The 17,686-nt window shown below is 35.2% G+C and overlaps 2 protein-coding genes across 2 annotated transcripts; one reads left to right on the top strand and one right to left on the bottom strand.

The window, feature by feature from the left end:
* Positions 1–5,350: 5,350 nt before the first annotated feature.
* LOC126900932 (calcium-binding protein 4-like) lies at positions 5,351–5,890 on the bottom strand. Its single transcript, XM_050676969.1, has one exon. It carries the CDS (start codon positions 5,888–5,890, stop codon positions 5,351–5,353), a length of 540 nt encoding a protein of 179 aa, XP_050532926.1.
* A 4,972-nt stretch (positions 5,891–10,862) lies between these two features.
* LOC126903168 (uncharacterized) lies at positions 10,863–14,447 on the top strand. The gene is made up of 5 exons (XM_050681187.1): positions 10,863–11,027; positions 11,167–11,472; positions 12,048–12,190; positions 13,721–13,905; positions 13,969–14,447. Exons 2-5 carry the CDS (start codon positions 11,184–11,186, stop codon positions 14,396–14,398), a joined length of 1,047 nt encoding a protein of 348 aa, XP_050537144.1. The 5' UTR covers positions 10,863–11,027; positions 11,167–11,183; the 3' UTR covers positions 14,399–14,447.
* The last annotated feature ends 3,239 nt before the right edge of the window (positions 14,448–17,686 follow it).

Genomic DNA, 17,686 nt, shown 5'->3' with positions numbered 1-17,686 from the left:
GCATACTAAACCACGACTGACTGTAGGGTACCTACAGTGGGAGTCCTTTGCCCATGGTTGCCCTAAAACCCTTGGTCAGCACATTCCTGTGTTCGACGACAGTCGGACGACCATGTATTATATACTCCACACAATTATAAAATAATATTCAGGGGTTCTTAACAGGTATAACAATACGCCTGTCTATATTTATTTATTCAAATTACACTGTTATACACGTTATGCTTCTATATATTTCTCGTCGGTTCGACACAAGTTAATCATAATACAGTAAGTATCACTAATATAATCACAATTAGAAAGGAATCAAACACTGCAACCAGTAAGGTTTACGTCGGAAACGCACAAAAAAAACACACCAGATGAGGTGTACGTCAAAAACGGAACAGAACGCAATATCCGTAATCCATATTCGGCGGCGGCCTTATCTCAGTGTCAAGGGCGAGGAGACAACCGTTGACAACCAATTGTCATATTAATAGCTGGACGGCTGATATCGAGAGAGACACGGGCGAGCACCAGCCTAGAGCAAAAGGCGGTGCCGTGTCACTAGACAGCAGGCACCACATCCTCATCTTCATCTTCGTACACATTACCGTTACATTTACACCTGTTTCCTTTCTTTAATTGTATTACGACAACTTTCACTTTAAAGGATACTAAAAAGTAGGTTCAAAATGATTACTTTTAACATATTAAAAATCAAAATCAATAATAATTTGAAAACAATTAATTTTAAAATTTATATAATATATAGGTAAAAAAATTACTAATTTGGGTATAATTAAGGAAATAGAAGTTGATATTGCTTTTGTAATTATCCATCAATTTTTTTTTTTTTTTTATTGATGATGTGAATTTCAAATTTGCAAGTTGAGCTAAAAGTTATGGTAATAAATTAATTTTTTTTTATTATAAACTTTCACTTAAAAGGACAAAAATAGGTTAAAAATGATTACTTTTAACATATTAAAAATTAAAATCAATAATAATTAGTTATAAAAATTATATAATATATAATTAAAAATATTTTGTTTTTGTAATTATCCACTAATTTCTTAGAATTAAACACTAACTACAGATTTGCATCGAATCGATTTTATGATAGTGATTTTAATCACTGTCAGATATCATTATACTTGACCCAACTATGCCGCGAATCACTGTGCTGGGCTTTTTTAAAAAGATTTTAAAAAATAATTTGGAGAAAAAAATTGTCATTAATGTTTGATAGTTAATTTTCTGTTACATTATAAATTTCATAAAAATTTGAATTTTTCTGTATTTATTCTACGGTATCAAACACTGGCTATGTTATATAAAAAAGGACAGAAGTAAACACCATCTTTTCACATTAAATATGATATAAGTATGGATTTTTCCAGTGTTGAGAAGGAACTAGTTCCAAAAGGAACGGATTCCTGGAATGAGTTCTTTTTGAAGGAACGATGCTAGGAACTGCTTCCTTTTAAAATAAAGGAACGAGGAAAATGAACAAATTCCATTTTTTAAGGAACGTGAACGGAAATTACAGTTCCTAAAATTTTTTATAAACATGTTTTAGTGTAGTTTTCTTCGTATCTAGACATTAAAATATTATGGTATTTTTAGTTGACTTTTGACAATGGAAGTCCCCTATATATCCAGCCGAGATCGTAGGCTGTTTAAATGAATCAATTGATTATAGATAGAGTTATTATCACATGTAGGTATACAGTAAATATTTAATATATGTGTACATATATTAAATAATGCACCGAATATTATCGTCGTTTCTTGTTAACTAATTTATGTTAAAGGTTTTGGGTTTTCTGATTTATTATTTCTAACTTATATGTAGACAATAGACATTGGTCGCGTTGACACAAGTCGTTAGCATTTACTACCTGGTTATAAATATAATTTTCGAATACTTTTAGATAAGGAATACTACAAATTTGTTTTGTATTCGACTGCTGATGAAAATCATTGATGACCGTTATCATGATCTCATTGCCACAATTTTTTAAATAACTTATAAAAGGAACGAAGAGTGGAACGAGTTCTTATTTTGGAAGAACTGGATCTGGAACAAGTTCCTTCTTAATATAAAGAATTAGGATCTGGAACGAGTTCATATTTTAGAAAATGAACGGGGAACGGAACGAATTCCATTTAAAAAGGAACTTTCCTAACACTGGATTTTTCTATGAACAAAAACTTAGATAGACATTTAAGAGAAATAGTCAAAAGACTCACACTGTTTAACTATATTGTAGTGTATGCGGTTCGATCATAAATCAATTAATAATTACTTTAAAAATCCTTCCTCACCAAAATAAAATCTATATATTATTTTTGTCATCTTTGTTATTCTACTATAAATAGTTAAATGCATTGTATCAATTTTCGTCTCGCTTGTAAAAAAACATGTTAATGTTATATATGTAAATGTCAAACTAATTTATGTTCTATTCATCTGTATTGATGTCTGTGTTTTTCATGCTTACTTATCAATAAACAATTATACTAAAAATTCGACAGTGACGATTTTTGGGGGTAAAAAAATATTATAAAAAGCCAGAGCAAACCCTTGCTCCGGGCTGTTCATTTCATGCTCCGTATTGGGCTGTTCTTTTAGTGGTCCGTATTTAGTTGTGCGAACGTCGTGATCGTCATTGTCGAAATTTTATGTGTTAATTTGTGAACTGAAAATCTGAACTTGTGTACTTTATTTATTATTTTCACCGATATCATCACTAAGGATAATTATAAAAACCAGAGAATTTACCAGGTAAGATTTTTTTATATCGTTATTTTATGACCCTCGAATTACACCCCGAATCAAAAGTAACTCTCACTTACACATTCTTTTTGCACCAACAATAATAATCATTCTGACCCCTTTATTTTAGTTTTTTATAATTTTATTTTTGTATTTTGTTTTGAGTTACGACAGACCACTGTTCGAATCGCCCGGGAGAGGCTGATAGCGCTCCTCACACCCTCTTCCGGTGCGAGACTCTTTGGAGTCACGACTAGGTTCCACGTTCCGAATCGAGTCTATGGTGGACTTGATGTTGGTTAGCCAGGAAGCGTGGTTGCTCGTCCAGGCGTTCGTTGAATCTGTCTTGAAAAAGAAGGAGGAAGCGGAACGCCTGAGACAGAGGCAGCCACGTCGCCCGGCACAGGAGAACCTCAGGCGCTGGTTTAGGCCGGTGCCTTAGGTTCTTATTTTTGTGTTATGTTTTTTGTCTTGTGAGTTATTTTGTCAACCCTCCCTAACTGCTCCCATTCTGAGATCCAGTTAACGGGAAGGGATCACACCAAGTTGCAAATCAGCTCTTGATTAATTTCGGGCTGATTCAGAACGTGGTGGTGTGAGTCATAGACGGCGTGGGCCACCCTGAAGTAATACCTTACGGCAGTACCAGGGCAGCCCACAATAATGCCGGTCACGTAAAAAAAAAAAAGGGGGTTATCATTCAGCATTCGACCAGGACTCTAACTGTAAAGATACACCCAAGGAAAACTTCGTGCAAAAAATTTCACAAGGTATTACGATCTCATCTAACCGAATCAAGAATGATAAAAGAGCAACAACTAACGGAGCACTGAAGAAGTACAATGTGCCACTAACGGCCATTGAACTAGAGTTTCTGACAAAAGTTGTGGTGGCTCTGCTTGATTCACTAACAATCGGATCTTATGTTTTACCGTGGGTAGCACACAAGTTTGGTAAATCAATAAACGGAGAACCAAGGATGATCACATTGGCTGACAGCCGAACTTTGCAAGTTCCTGAGCACACTGAGTTTACCGCACAAGTGTCTGACATTGAAGTACAATTCAGAGCCGTGGTACTCGACCATCTTATTAGTGATGTTGTACTAGGTCATAACTTCTTAGTGAAACAAAAAGTGGCTTGGGACTACCAAACTTATGCAATCTACATGAGAGCAACGGTATGCTGGAGAAAACCGACAGTCAAACGAGAAACCGAAGCGAAAATGGTTATCCCGGAAGGAGAGCTTTCGGAAGATTTCCGGTCAGTATTACTCAAGTACTCGGAGGTTTTCACCGGAGAAGTCAAAAGGACCCGAATTATTGAACATGACATCTGATTAAAAGAGAAAAGTCACACTACTTTCAATGCATATCCCTATAATCACAAAAAACAGGATACCATTACACGTATGGTGCAAGAAATGGGGGAGCAAGGTTTTGTAGAACCAAGTACCTTACTATGGGCAGTTCCCTAATTCTCGCCAAGAGAAAGATGGATCCAACGATTATGCGTAGATTACCGGAGATTGAATCTCCAAACAGAATCCGATGCACATCAAATGCCCAACTTGTACGAAATGGTCCATGAAATGGGTGGTACTAACGTCTTCGGAACGATCGACCTAAAGTCGGGCTATTGGCAGGTAAGTTTGACCCAGGAGTCAAGACCGCTCACCATATTCGGCGTACAGATGGGCATCTAACAATTTGAGTAATGCCTTTCGGATTTAAAAACGCATCAGCTACAACGGTTGGTAAACGATGTTATGCGTGGATACGTTGATAAATTCATGTTTGTGTGCCTAGACGATATCGTGGTGTACTCAGTAAGTATGGAGGAGCATATTAACCACGTATAATGAATCTTGGGATTGTTACAAATACATGAGTTGACATGTCAATCGATAAAATACAGTTTCGGAGTAATTCGAATAAATTTCCTCGGATACATAATGGGTTCGACGGATTTTAACCAGGAACCAAAAAATTAACTACAATAATCGAATTTCCTATACTGAGGAAAGTCAAAGATTTACAGAAGTTTCTTGGAGTATGCGGTTGGTACAGTCAGTTCGTACCCAATTACACCGAAGTTACCGCTCCGCTAACTGATCTTTTGGCTCATGGGATTAAATGGCGTTAGACAGTACAAAAGTAAGAGGTGTTCCAGAAGCTAAAGGAAGTTCTTGTCTCTGCACCCTGACTGTCTACCACTTTAAGAACAACTGTTTTATATTCAAATGGACGCAAGTGAGATAGTAGTCGGTGCTGTCCTATTTCAGCGGAAAGAAACTTTTTTTCTTATTTTCTTTTCACGACAGGCTTAGTTGTAGGCTGCCCTGGAACTACCGTTAGGTATTACTTCAGGGCGGCCCACGCCGTCTTTAAAACTCACACCACCACGTTTTGAATCAGCCCGAAATTAATCAAGGCTGATTCACAACGTGGTGTGGCCTCCCTTGTTCAGTGCGAGGGGGGCAAAAATAACTCACAACACATAACATTAAACACAAAATACCTAAGTCCTCCTGTACCGGGCGGCGCGGCTGCTTTTGTCTCAGGCGTTCAGTTTCCTCCTTCTTTTTCAAGATGGATTCGGCAAACGCCTGGACGAGCCTCCCGGCTCCTCAACATCAGGCCCACCAGGTACCTTCGCCTTGAGAACCGCTGTCGCTCTCTCCACCCTTTTGGGTCCCCTCCGCTTTACCACCTCTGTCCACAAGGTGGCAGGAGTAGGGGCTTGAGAGATGTCAGGAGGAGCTGGGCAAGGAGTAGGAGGGGGTGCACCACTGGATGGCAAAGGCGCTGTGGTGTCTGCGGGTGGACCCGTATCCTTCTTTGCCGTCCCTTCCTTCTTCTTCTTCCCCTTCTTATTCCGCTTCTTGACGGCAGGAACAGGCGGGAGCGTGGCCGCTGCTGCGTCACTCCTACGGAGGGGAAGGGACGTGTTCCCGACGGCCAAAGATGGCGAGCCATAAGTGTCCCACCAGTAGTCCGTCTGGGACGACACATCGACTTTGGTCACCGGGGCACCAGGATCAGTTGTCGGTGACTCCCGCTTCGGCGTGCGAGTCAGATGAAGTTCAGCGAGGACCCTAACACTGTCTATGAGGGCCCTTGCCATTTTGACCACACGGCGGTGCGGGGAGTACACCTCTAATACGTCCTCGAGTTGCCCCGCTAGTTCTCCGAGGATGGCCAACCCAGCCGACAGCACCTCGTCTGACCGGCCAACCACCCTATTTGGTGACCCGTCGGCGCTAAACAAGTCCAGTGCTGTCAGGGTCACCAACCTGGGCTTCTTGGCCAGTACCGGCGAAGGCGTCTCCGGCATGGGGATGGCCACGCTAGGCGGGGTGTCCTCAAGCGTAATGGTGGTGGGTTCGAGGGGCGGAGAGATCCCCTTCCTTTTTCCGAAGGACCCATCCTTGTAGAACCACCCCTAGATGCGCTCCGCAATCTCTCCAATATGGAGGGTTTTGGAGACGCATCCAGGGAGGTGGCCGACGTCAATTCCGTTCGAATATCCAAGCTGTCCATTGCCAATATCTTCCCGGCTATTTCACCGGTGGGAGTGGCTTGGTCATTACTACTCCCTGCAGTCGCAGTACCAACCCCGTGGTTGGCTGCAGGAGCCTGCCTCAACACTCCTGCATTTGACGTGTATTCGTTTGATAACGACACCTGGTGGGTACACCCCCCACCAACCGCCGGCACTGGGGCATCCGATACCCCTGATGCAGTAACCGTTGTCTCTTTACTTTCCATTATTCATAAAAATAATTTAGTGAGGGGGCTGCCCTTATAGCCGGTCCCTTGGGCCAGTGAGTGGCCAACTCACAGGTTGCGTAAACCAAGTCGCTCCGTTCTCACCCAAACGCTACCGCTTATTCGTCCATAAAGGCTTAGTTCACGGCTATCCTGCATATCTACAGGATTAACAAGCGTCTGGGCGGCTCGCTGTCCACGACCGCTTATTCGTCAGTCCAAATTAATGGACTGCCTATTTCGCGGCTAATCTGCATATCTGCAGGCCGTTCCTCTATCCGCAACCTGAGGACGCGCCCGATTCCCCGAGCTAGGGAAACTGCGCTCGTGCCGACGTTTCGTAGCCCCGTAGAGCCCGATCACGCCGACACTGTAGCGCAGCGAAACGGGNCTGTAGCGCAACGAAACGGGGCGGGAAGAAACCAGGCAGAGATAATTATCTCATATGCCAGCTGAAAACTTTCTCCCGCTCAGACACGGTATTCAGCCGTAAAACATGAGTGTCCACACACACGGGACACCAACAATAAGTTGACGCGCCGTGTGTTACAGGTGGGGGCGTTCGACTTTGATATTCAGTACGTGCCTGGAGTTGAAAATCAAGCAGCGGACGCCCTATCAAGAAGTCCTGTGGAGAAAACTCCGTTAGATGAAAATCAGTTATAAGAAAACTACTATGATCCATCGTTGACCAGAGATTTATCCCAACGGAGTCAACTAGGGACAATAAAAAAGGATGCTTACCCGGAGAATATAGCTATTTCCGACATTAGAAACTAACAAGCCTTTAGTCAAGTATGTCCGGAAACTCCGGATTGACAATACAATTTACCGGCGCTTACACCAAGAATACCACTTGCAAGATGGTATTTTGCTTAAATGACCGGTAAATAGCGGAACTGATATAAAGATTATCATCGTTCTGTCGGAATTGTCAGATTATCTGCTATGGAGGTATCACGACCATGGTTCTGCCGGACATCCAGGGTGGAAAGAAACTTATCGGAGCAACTTCTGGACCGGTATGAGGGAGTTGGTATGTCAATATGTTGCCAGATGCCACGTTTGTGGCTGTGTCAAACCACTGAGTCGGAAACAAGACGACCAAATGTGAACAAAACAGCTCCGCCAGCCATGTTAGGTTGTTAGTATTGATGTAATGGGGCCGTACCCAAGATCCTAACGAAGTAAGACTTGCCTACTTGTAGCGACCGACTGTTACAGTAGATAGGTGGAAGTATACTCCTCGGGCCAGCCATCGCTAAGACGATCACCAATAATCTAAAAAGAGGGTTCTTCTCTCATTTCGCCTAGGCTTAAGTACTTTTCTCTGACAATGGAACACAGTATGTCTCCAAAACAACGGAAAAATCACTGAAAAAGTGGGACACAGGAGGATGGACAATGCCAATTTACAATCCAAAAATAAACCCAGTAAAACACCGAAACTAAGATTTGAAAAAAGGTCTTCGTACAGCTTTGGTTGACAAACCACATAGTCAATGGGACAGCTGTATTCCAAATATACTTTTTTCAATAAGAAATCGTCGAAACATGCTAACAGGGAGCATTCCATCTGAACAGGTCTTTGGACGAGAAGCCAAAGCCGCCAGCGATTGACTGCTGGACATTATTTCTACGGGTAAACAACCGGATTAACGGAATAACAACCCGAAACAAGTAGAAATAACCGGACAGAAAAAGGATTAAACCGAATCGTTACCGAAAAAACGACAATTTTCCCTTGAAAAACCCGAAGAATGACTATAACTCCGATGTGATAACTGAAAAATGCAGTGTCTTCGGTAAGAAAATTAAAATTTCTGTGGCCGGGAGGACAACCCTCACAAAATTTCGGGTCATCTTTCGACAAAAATGACGCTAGTCATAATTCGTCCCATGAAAATCACTGCAAACGCTTTGAGGAAAGGAATTTGGTGTATTACCGCGCACACCCCTTATCCAGCCCCATCTTTGCCCCTAAGTGGCTGGGCCCCATGCAACTAGCGAAAAGATTAGGTGAGGGAGTGTTTGTGACTAAAGGAAAGCGTTACTGCAATGAAACATGACACTACAGAAAGTACTCCTGACAATTGTTGCTTATTACAGGTGACCGACAAACTAACAGCAAGGGGAAGCCCATGCGTTCCGTACATCACGCCAACTGACAGCCGAAAGAGCAGCGCTGATGCGTCAGCAGGATCGCAGACAAATGCATCAGGCAGCTGTTCTTACAAGAGAGTCTTTCGGTGGTATGTACCGAAAGACACAATGCACAGGTATGCCAGAGAACTGTACCGTGGATCGGGTGCGACAAGCCGAAATGTGGGAGCTGCGGAGCCATTCACTCCTCTGGGCGCCTTCTACCGAGACCAGACGGATCAAGGACAACGTACCGAAACCGGACACAACCGAAGACAGAGAGACGGTTCTGCACGACCACCTGCACACAGGCCCCCTCCCGTTCGTCAACCAAAGCAACAGGTAAAGGAACAGACCTATCAAAACCACCGTCACAGCGTGCGGATCGTAAAAGAGCGTTTCAGACCAAGAGTTCCACCAAGGTCGGAACCATCAACGATTCCACCAGCCCTGGCAACCCAAGTCAGAGAGAAACCAAAAGAAGGGAGTGAGACTTATCCCAACGGGACCGGTGTCCAACAACCAAGTCTTCCGGTGGTGTTTGTTGGTGAAGACTGAGGGTATCCATCACCGATGTGCATGGACTTCATGCAGCCGGATGAAATAGAGGTGATGCTAGAAGACTTATTATTGAATACCAAAAATTTGAGGCTCCGGACTTCCCGAGTTGGAGGAAAAACAAACAGACCAGTCATCTTAGGCTGATAAATTAGCTGACCGGCTTCCATCAAGTGAATCATGAATAAAGCCACTAAAATGGAGGAGTGTCTATTGGTGGAATTAAAATCTATAACTTATGATATAGCGATGATACGGTTAGCTAGCACGAAAAGTAAAATAGCTATTTTACTTGAAAAAATAAAGAAATCTAGTGCTCAATATTAATAATTGATAGAGTAGAAACACTACCCTTTTACTTCGAATTAACCCCTGACATAGAACGTAATGAAAATGTAATTTACTAAGGAGCACGAATATCAAGGAAGGAGATTTGAGAAGAAAATAACTTGTTTTATTCAACGACCCGTCTATCGCCAATTGTCATCATAGCCAACCAACTCCGTCTCACTTGGATATACCTACTAACCAACTGTACTAGGATTCAGGTCAGACGTATTGTACATTACATATAACTTATATTTACTAAACATCTAAATATAACTTTACTTTGTCGTTGACATAAAACAATAGTCTAATTTTATTTAATAATCTATCCCCTGTAACTAAGGTACACGATTGTCTGTGTCTCCTTCAGGCAATTAAAACTCATTTAAGGAGATAGGGACGATATTTGGGCAGACGTCGGGTAGCTTCCGATTCTTGGTTTTGACCAAGATCCTCAACTATTAAACAAGCCCCTAACAATATTATAAGACGAAATGGTCTGGAAAAAATAATTATATTAGGAAGTGTACAAAGCAAAATAAAAGAGGATGTCCTCCTACTCGATTTATTGACCAAATCAAAGATTTAACAGATATCATAATCATGCGAAGTATAGAAGACTAAAATGGTTGGAGCAATATTAGTAACCATTAATTATATACTTGTTTAAACGGTCACGACGTTCGAAATCAAATTATCGACGAAGAAAGAAAATTACATATTATACGTTAAACTATCGAAAGGAATACAATGGCAAAATAATAATCTTCCCAAAGTTATCATTTAATACGGGCTCAGGAGACCCTCTTTAAGTTTGAGATATTTTTTTCTCGCTAATCCACTAAGGAAATCGTCTCAGTGGTCATTAAGTAAAATCAGCTCCGGGATTTCCAAGGTTCCCAGATCTATGATGTCCCCCAAAGGAAATCGATTAGATCTCGCCAAAAATAAAAGTCATTTAATAGAGGATTATCTTGAAACAAAAGCAACACACGAAAAAATGTTCTACATGATAACTATTTTTTTATTTTATCTCACTATATAGATAGTGAGATGTCCGACGACGGACTAATCACCCATCTCGGAATTTAAATGGTTAAGAAATCTCTTTCTTTGGGGAGGCCGCTATGGCCTTTAATGGGCTGATAAAAGCGAATAAAAAAAATATATATAAATAGTAAATATTTAAATAAAAATATGTATATATATAAAAAGAAAGTTTGTTGACTATCGATAATGTTGGAGTTTTTACCACGTTTTACATTTTATTAAATGTCAGAATAAAATCCGTCGTTGTTATGGTAACCTATGGTACAGGTGGAACAATTACTACATTGTCAAATGTTGACGTATGTAAATGTAGAAGCATTATCAGTTTGCGGCAAAGGTGTTTGCCGATAAAAACATCAGGAATGTGGCATAGTAATTTTGCTGATAAGTGATAACAATATGCAACGGTTAAGGAGGCAAGTTTTTTATTACTAGATTTATTTTTATAAATATTTTATTATATTTCATACAATATGTAATTTTATTTAGAACTTAATATCGTTCTCCTAACTTATTATAAACTTCATTTAATTAATAAACACTATAATTTTATAGCATTTAAAATTTTACCAATGATTCGAGTCAAAGAGAAAATACGGTACGATATTAATGTTCACCGTGAACAAAATAAATTAATTCTTTTAAATACAAGACGTGGAATCACAGTCAATGAAAATGACGAAGATGATACATTTTCTTTAAGAGATGTACGATTAATTGCATTAAAAATAAAAAGTAGGAAATGTGTCACTAAAAATCTCTTAAAATTATTAAAACATGCATTACTTAATGGTCAAGATTATATTTTGGAATTTTTCCGCTGCCAAGGAGCTACTGATTCTTTACTTCATTATACATCTAGTAAGTGTAAAGTATACATTAAACATTTTTCATGTTAAATTACATGTCAAGAGTACTACTTGGGCATACTTATAAAAGTGTTATTAAAGATTCTCTTACAACAAAAGTACATTATTCTCTTCAAAAACCAAACTTTAAGTATGCCTTTAGTTAATAGTGTATTTAAGATTTTAGCTTAGAAGGTATTTTATTAAAAAAATTATTTTTTAACTTTTATATGATATTAACCAGGGAATCCCCCTTGTAAAATTATCTCTGTTCTTACTCTACTGTACCATTGAACCAAGACAAATTTGAAATTGATTATAGTGTGTGGATGTGGATAATTTAAATACAAGAAGTAGAGTTTGAACATGGCCATATTCAAAATCAAAATACTTTTTTTTAGTTATTCAAAATTTTTAAGAATTTGAAAGAATCATAAAAAAAGAGAATTAAACAAATTCATACCAATTTATATCTAAGTGTTTTAACCAAATATTGTTTATAAATTTTAAAATAACTCCTCATATAGATTATAATAGTGTATTAAACAGATATTAAAGTTTTTAATACATACAAAACAATTTTTTTAGGTAAAGATGATGATATAAAGTTAGCTGCTATTGAATGTTTTTGCAATATGGCATTGGGTGATCAAAAAACATGCATAAAGTTAGCTAAATTAATAACACCTTATTTGATGATTCACATTAATAGCTTGAATTTTAATGTATCTGTAAGTGTAAAGTTAAAATTAAATTTTCTTTCTATAACTTGTATTGTACTTATGATTTGTTAAATTTTCTACATGGAATTCTTTATTTTGTAATTTTTTTTTTAATCAGGGTTGGCAAAAAAAACCGATCAGACTTTTCTAATCTGTTTCCAGAATTTGTTAAAAAACTCAAAATAACCTTGATATTTTTTTGTAAGTTTTCTTTATGTAAAAAAAAAAAATCTTGAGAAAGCATTGTTTTCATTTAAAATACTAACTTATGCTCAATGCTTTTTATTGAATTAAATATATAAAAAAGTATAAAAACTAAAAAATTATATTATTTATGCATTGATGCAAAAGCTCTAAAACTATTGCCTTTACCATAATAATTTTTTTTTGTTCTGTTCGTATAAAAAATCTTTATTAATACCACAATAATTAATTTTTATTGAAGTCAGGTTTTTTTATAAAAATTTGATGAAACTGCTTGGGCAATAGATTGGGTTGGGCAACCCTGGTTTTAGTAATACATAATATTTATAAGTAGGGTGATTTTTTATCATAATCCACTCAAATGAGTGGATTATGATAAAAAATTATCTTGTGTATATATAAACTAAGTGTAAAACACATTCACCAAACAATAATATAAATATAAAAAAATTATAAAAATTACAGTTAATGTTAATATATATATTCAAAATGTAATTAACTTTAAATAATTACTTAAAATTTTATTTAAATTAAATTAAATCAAACAGCAATAATTATTAACAATAATAATTATAATTATTTAAAACACTGATGAAATTCAATTAGAGGGGTTATTATAGCCACATGACATACAATGAACAGAAGTAAAAAATGTGAGACAAAACGAGATATATATTGAGGAACATGAATGTTAATTTTTTGTAATAACCCAGGTCATTAGTTGACAATTTTAAAATGTAATAATAAAAGAAATATACAAATTTTTAGACCTAAATACAAGTTTGCATACTTACAGATTATCTTATATTTTAATTATTGGTAAATCCAGACAATAATCATTGGTGTTATAGCATTATCTTTTAAACCCTATATAACATATAAATCATCTTTGAAACATTCAAATGATTCAATGTGACCAATCTAAGAAGGAATCCATACGACATAACTATATTTGAAAATAAGTCTCACAATTATGCTGTATAGAATTTTCAGGCAGAATCCTTATTGAACTCTTTAGTATTTTCAATTAGAAAGACGAAGTTTTTTTAAAGACATTGAACATGTTTGTTCTATATCCTAAAACTTTCATTGATCATTTCTCTCAAATAATATGAAGGATATTAATGTTACTGGAGATCAATTGATGTATAATTTCATTATTTATAATAGTACGTAAATTTTGAAAAATGTGTTGCTTTCAACAAATTACTTTCTAACCATTGTTATAGTAAAAATATACTTTTATTATGAAAACTATTATTTTATAATATATGATAAAATAAATAAATACAATTTTAAAAAAACATAATTGATACTAATTCTTTTTTTTTTAAGTCCATGTCCATATGGACTTTGGGTAACTTAAGTGGTTCTAGTGAAAAAGTTTGTGAAGTATTAGAAAATCAAAATGTCTTTATAGCATTAGTTAATTGTTTAAGAATATCAACATGTGATGAAGTCATCAAAAACACATTTTATGCTTTGAAACTCATGCTTAAAAATTTTATATCACATTTAAAGTATGAAAAGTTAACTTTTTTAATTTTACCAATATCAATTTGTTGATTTGTTTTTATTTTCAGAATTGAACCACTAGTAGAATTGTTACATTTATGCGTTAAACTCTCAGATACATGGAAGGAATCATTTTGGATCATATATCAAATAAGCTGTCTTGAAAATTCAAAATTATTTTATGAAGACCTAATGAAACATTTATTTAACTTAATACACTCAGATATATGCACTGATATAGTTTGTTTAGTTCCCATTTTAAGAACATTAGGAAATATAGTTCAGGCCTTAAGTAGTGATTTAAGAAAAAATTTTCTAGTTGAATTAAAAAGTAAAGGACCTAGCATACAAAATATTTTATTAAAAAACAAACAAATTGATTTAAGTAAAGAATGTGCTTGGCTATTGGGCAATGTGTTGAATTCATTAAATGTGAACAGTATTAATAATGTTATAATATTTGATTTTGAAGAAATTTGTAGTTATTTATTTGTGTAGTGAACACAATCTTACATTTAATGTAATATATGTAGTGTATTTTTTTTAATTTATAAGAAAGAAATATTGATTTTTTATAAAAATAAAAATAAATGTATAGTTTTATCTATAAATTAATTCTAATATGATTTTAATTAAGAGAGCATAAAATAATTTAAATTTTTTTGATCCATTACACTAAATTTTAGAATATGACATTCATAAAATTAAATAAATAATCTACACAATGTAGATTGTAACAACATTTGTTACAATTTACAAAGGTAGTATCAAAAAGGCTTTTATAAAGAAGAGAGATAAATAAATTTTTCTTAATTTTAAAGCTATTAATTTTCTTTATCTGTTACAACTTTTTCTCAACTCTCACTGAACAGATTTCTTTCAACGATAAGTCAAAAGATCACAAATTGTATCTATCGTATCAAAAATTGAATAAATTTCCCTCGTTCCCCGTAAATGGGGGAAAACTCCAAAAAAATTACAAATTAAAATATTGCTAAATTTCGAATTTTTTTTTTTTTACTTAAAACTACCATAAATTTTTCAAAAATGAACAAATCAATATAATTTTTTTTTATAGATGCTTGATGTCTTTATTATTTGGTATATTTTTTTTATAAATCTGACCCTTTACCACAGTGAGTTATTTAAAATTACAACTTTTTCACAAAACATTAACTTTTGAAATTGTTCCGGAAAGTCTGACACTTTTATATGTATCTTAAATTAAAGCTAATGTAATATATTTTATTATTGAAAAAAAATTTCAAACTTTATTGTGTTTTCATGGTGAAAATGGCTACTGTATTCAAAAATTTGCTATTTTTGTGATAAAATTCTTGATTTTGTATTTTATTTTATTTTAAAATACCTTATAAGGAAAGTACACTGATTTTAATAAATATTATGTAAATATAATTGATATAGTATATAAAGTTAAACTTATTAAAAGTTTTTTGCTTCTTTTAAGTTGAGAAAAATGACTTTAAAATTTGAATTAGCTTAAATTGCCATTTTTTTCAAGTGGAAAAAATTTCAAAATTCGTTTGATTTTTTTAACTTATAATACGTATTATCATGAGCTTAAATCTAACATATGATTAAAGTATGTAGTATTTCCGAAATATTTTCAAAAGTTAACTTTTTATGTATAACTCACCTACTTGAATTTCATTGTGGGCAGGTAAGGGGTCATTTTTTAAAAAAAATGTATACCAAATAAAAGGGAAATACCTAAGGTATTATTGTTTCAATGTAATGTATTTACTGTCCACCTTCTGAGAAATTTGAAAACCAATATAGTATCAAATTATTGTTTTCTACTATACTAAATATCAGTGTTGGGAAAGTTCCTTTTTAAATGGAATTCGTTCCGTTCCCCGTTCATTTTCTAAAATATGAACTCGTTCCAGATCCTAATTCTTTATATTAAGAAGGAACTTGTTCCAGATCCAGTTCCTCCAAAATAAGAACTCGTTCCACTCTTCGTTCCTTTTATAAGTTATTTAAAAAATTGTGGCAATGAAATCATGATAACGGTCATCAATGATTTTCATCAGCAGTCGAATACAAAACAAATTTGTAGTATTCCTTATCTAAAAGTATTCGAAAATTATATTTATAAGCAGGTAGTAAATGCTAACGACTTGTGTCAACGCGACCAATGTCTATTGTCTACATATAAGTTAGAAATAATAAATCAGAAAACCCAAAACCTTTAACATAAATTAGTTAACAAGAAACGACGATAATATTCGGTGCATTATTTAATATATGTACACATATATTAAATATTTACTGTATACCTACATGTGATAATAACTCTATCTATAATCAATTGATTCATTTAAACAGCCTACGATCTCGGCTGGGTATATAGGGGACTTCCATTGTCAAAAGTCAACTAAAAATACCATAATATTTTAATGTCTAGATACGAAGAAAACTACACTAAAACATGTTTATAAAAAATTTTAGGAACTGTAATTTCCGTTCACGTTCCTTAAAAAATGGAATTTGTTCATTTTCCTCGTTCCTTTATTTTAAAAGGAAGCAGTTCCTAGCATCGTTCCTTCAAAAAGAACTCGTTCCAGGAATCCGTTCCTTTTGGAACTAGTTCCTTCTCAACACTGCTAAATATACACTTAAGATAAATATTAGATTACACGGAGTAAGGACTAGAAAAATAACGAACACCGTAAAATACAGATTTAACGTAATTTTAATACTGTACTACATAATTATTTTAGTTATTTATTTACGCCTGAAGGCAAGAGTGTACAAAAAATTCAATATATAATTAACTTAGGATTACGTTTAAGTAATATAAAATAGATTTTTAAACATAATGACAGAGTTTCGCTACTAAATATAGAGGTAATGCATTATAAAAAAAAAAAGGTAGCACAGTGGGATCGAGGCACAGTGTGGACGAGGCATAGATGGGACAAGTATAGATGATATCTGACAGTGATTAAAATCACTATCATAAGAAACGCTTCGATGCAAATCTATAGATAGTGTTTCATTTAGAGAAATTGGTGGATTATTCCAAAAGCAACATCAATTCTTATTTCTTTAATTATATCCTGATTAGTAGTTCTTTGATTTAAAAATATAATATATGAATAAATACTAATTATAGTTTTTAAATTCAGTATGAAATTGTGAGGCCAGCTATGATGTATGGTTAATAGTGTTGGGCGGTTGATAAGAAAGTAGAGCAGAGAATAAGTGTAGCAGAGATGAGAATGCTTAGATGGATAAGTGGAGTGACTAGAGAAGATATGATAAGAAACGAGCATATAAGAGGAAGTAAAGGTGTTGCGTCAATCGTGGATAAGATGACAGAAAATAGACTTAGATTGTTTAGTCATGGTATGAGGAGAGAAGAATGGGAAGCTGTAAGAACAGTTAAAGAAATGAATTTTGAAGGAAGAAGAGATAGAGGAAGACCAAAAAAGAGATGGAGGGATGCTATTGAATGCGATTTGAGGACAGCTGATGTGAGCGTAGAAGATGTGGGAGATCGTGTCAAGTGGAAGCTTAGGATAAGGGTGGCTGATCCCAAATAGTTGGGATTAAGGCAAACAAAAAGAAAATTCCGGTGGCAATTGACATAATATGATAGTTGTTTGGGAATGTACAATTTAGCGTTTAGTTGGTTTTAAACAGTATAGCGTCAAATCAATTACCTACTCTATCGGTTGTATATTAATATACACTACACTATATGATACAATAAATAAATAAACTCACACATACACACATATGCATTTATAACATTGT

The sequence above is a fragment of the Daktulosphaira vitifoliae genome, unplaced genomic scaffold (genome assembly GCF_025091365.1).
Source record: "Daktulosphaira vitifoliae isolate Bord-2020 unplaced genomic scaffold, ASM2509136v1 Scaffold_3, whole genome shotgun sequence".
Classification (NCBI taxonomy): domain Eukaryota; kingdom Metazoa; phylum Arthropoda; class Insecta; order Hemiptera; family Phylloxeridae; genus Daktulosphaira; species Daktulosphaira vitifoliae.
This window is presented reverse-complemented; position numbering and strand designations above follow the sequence as displayed.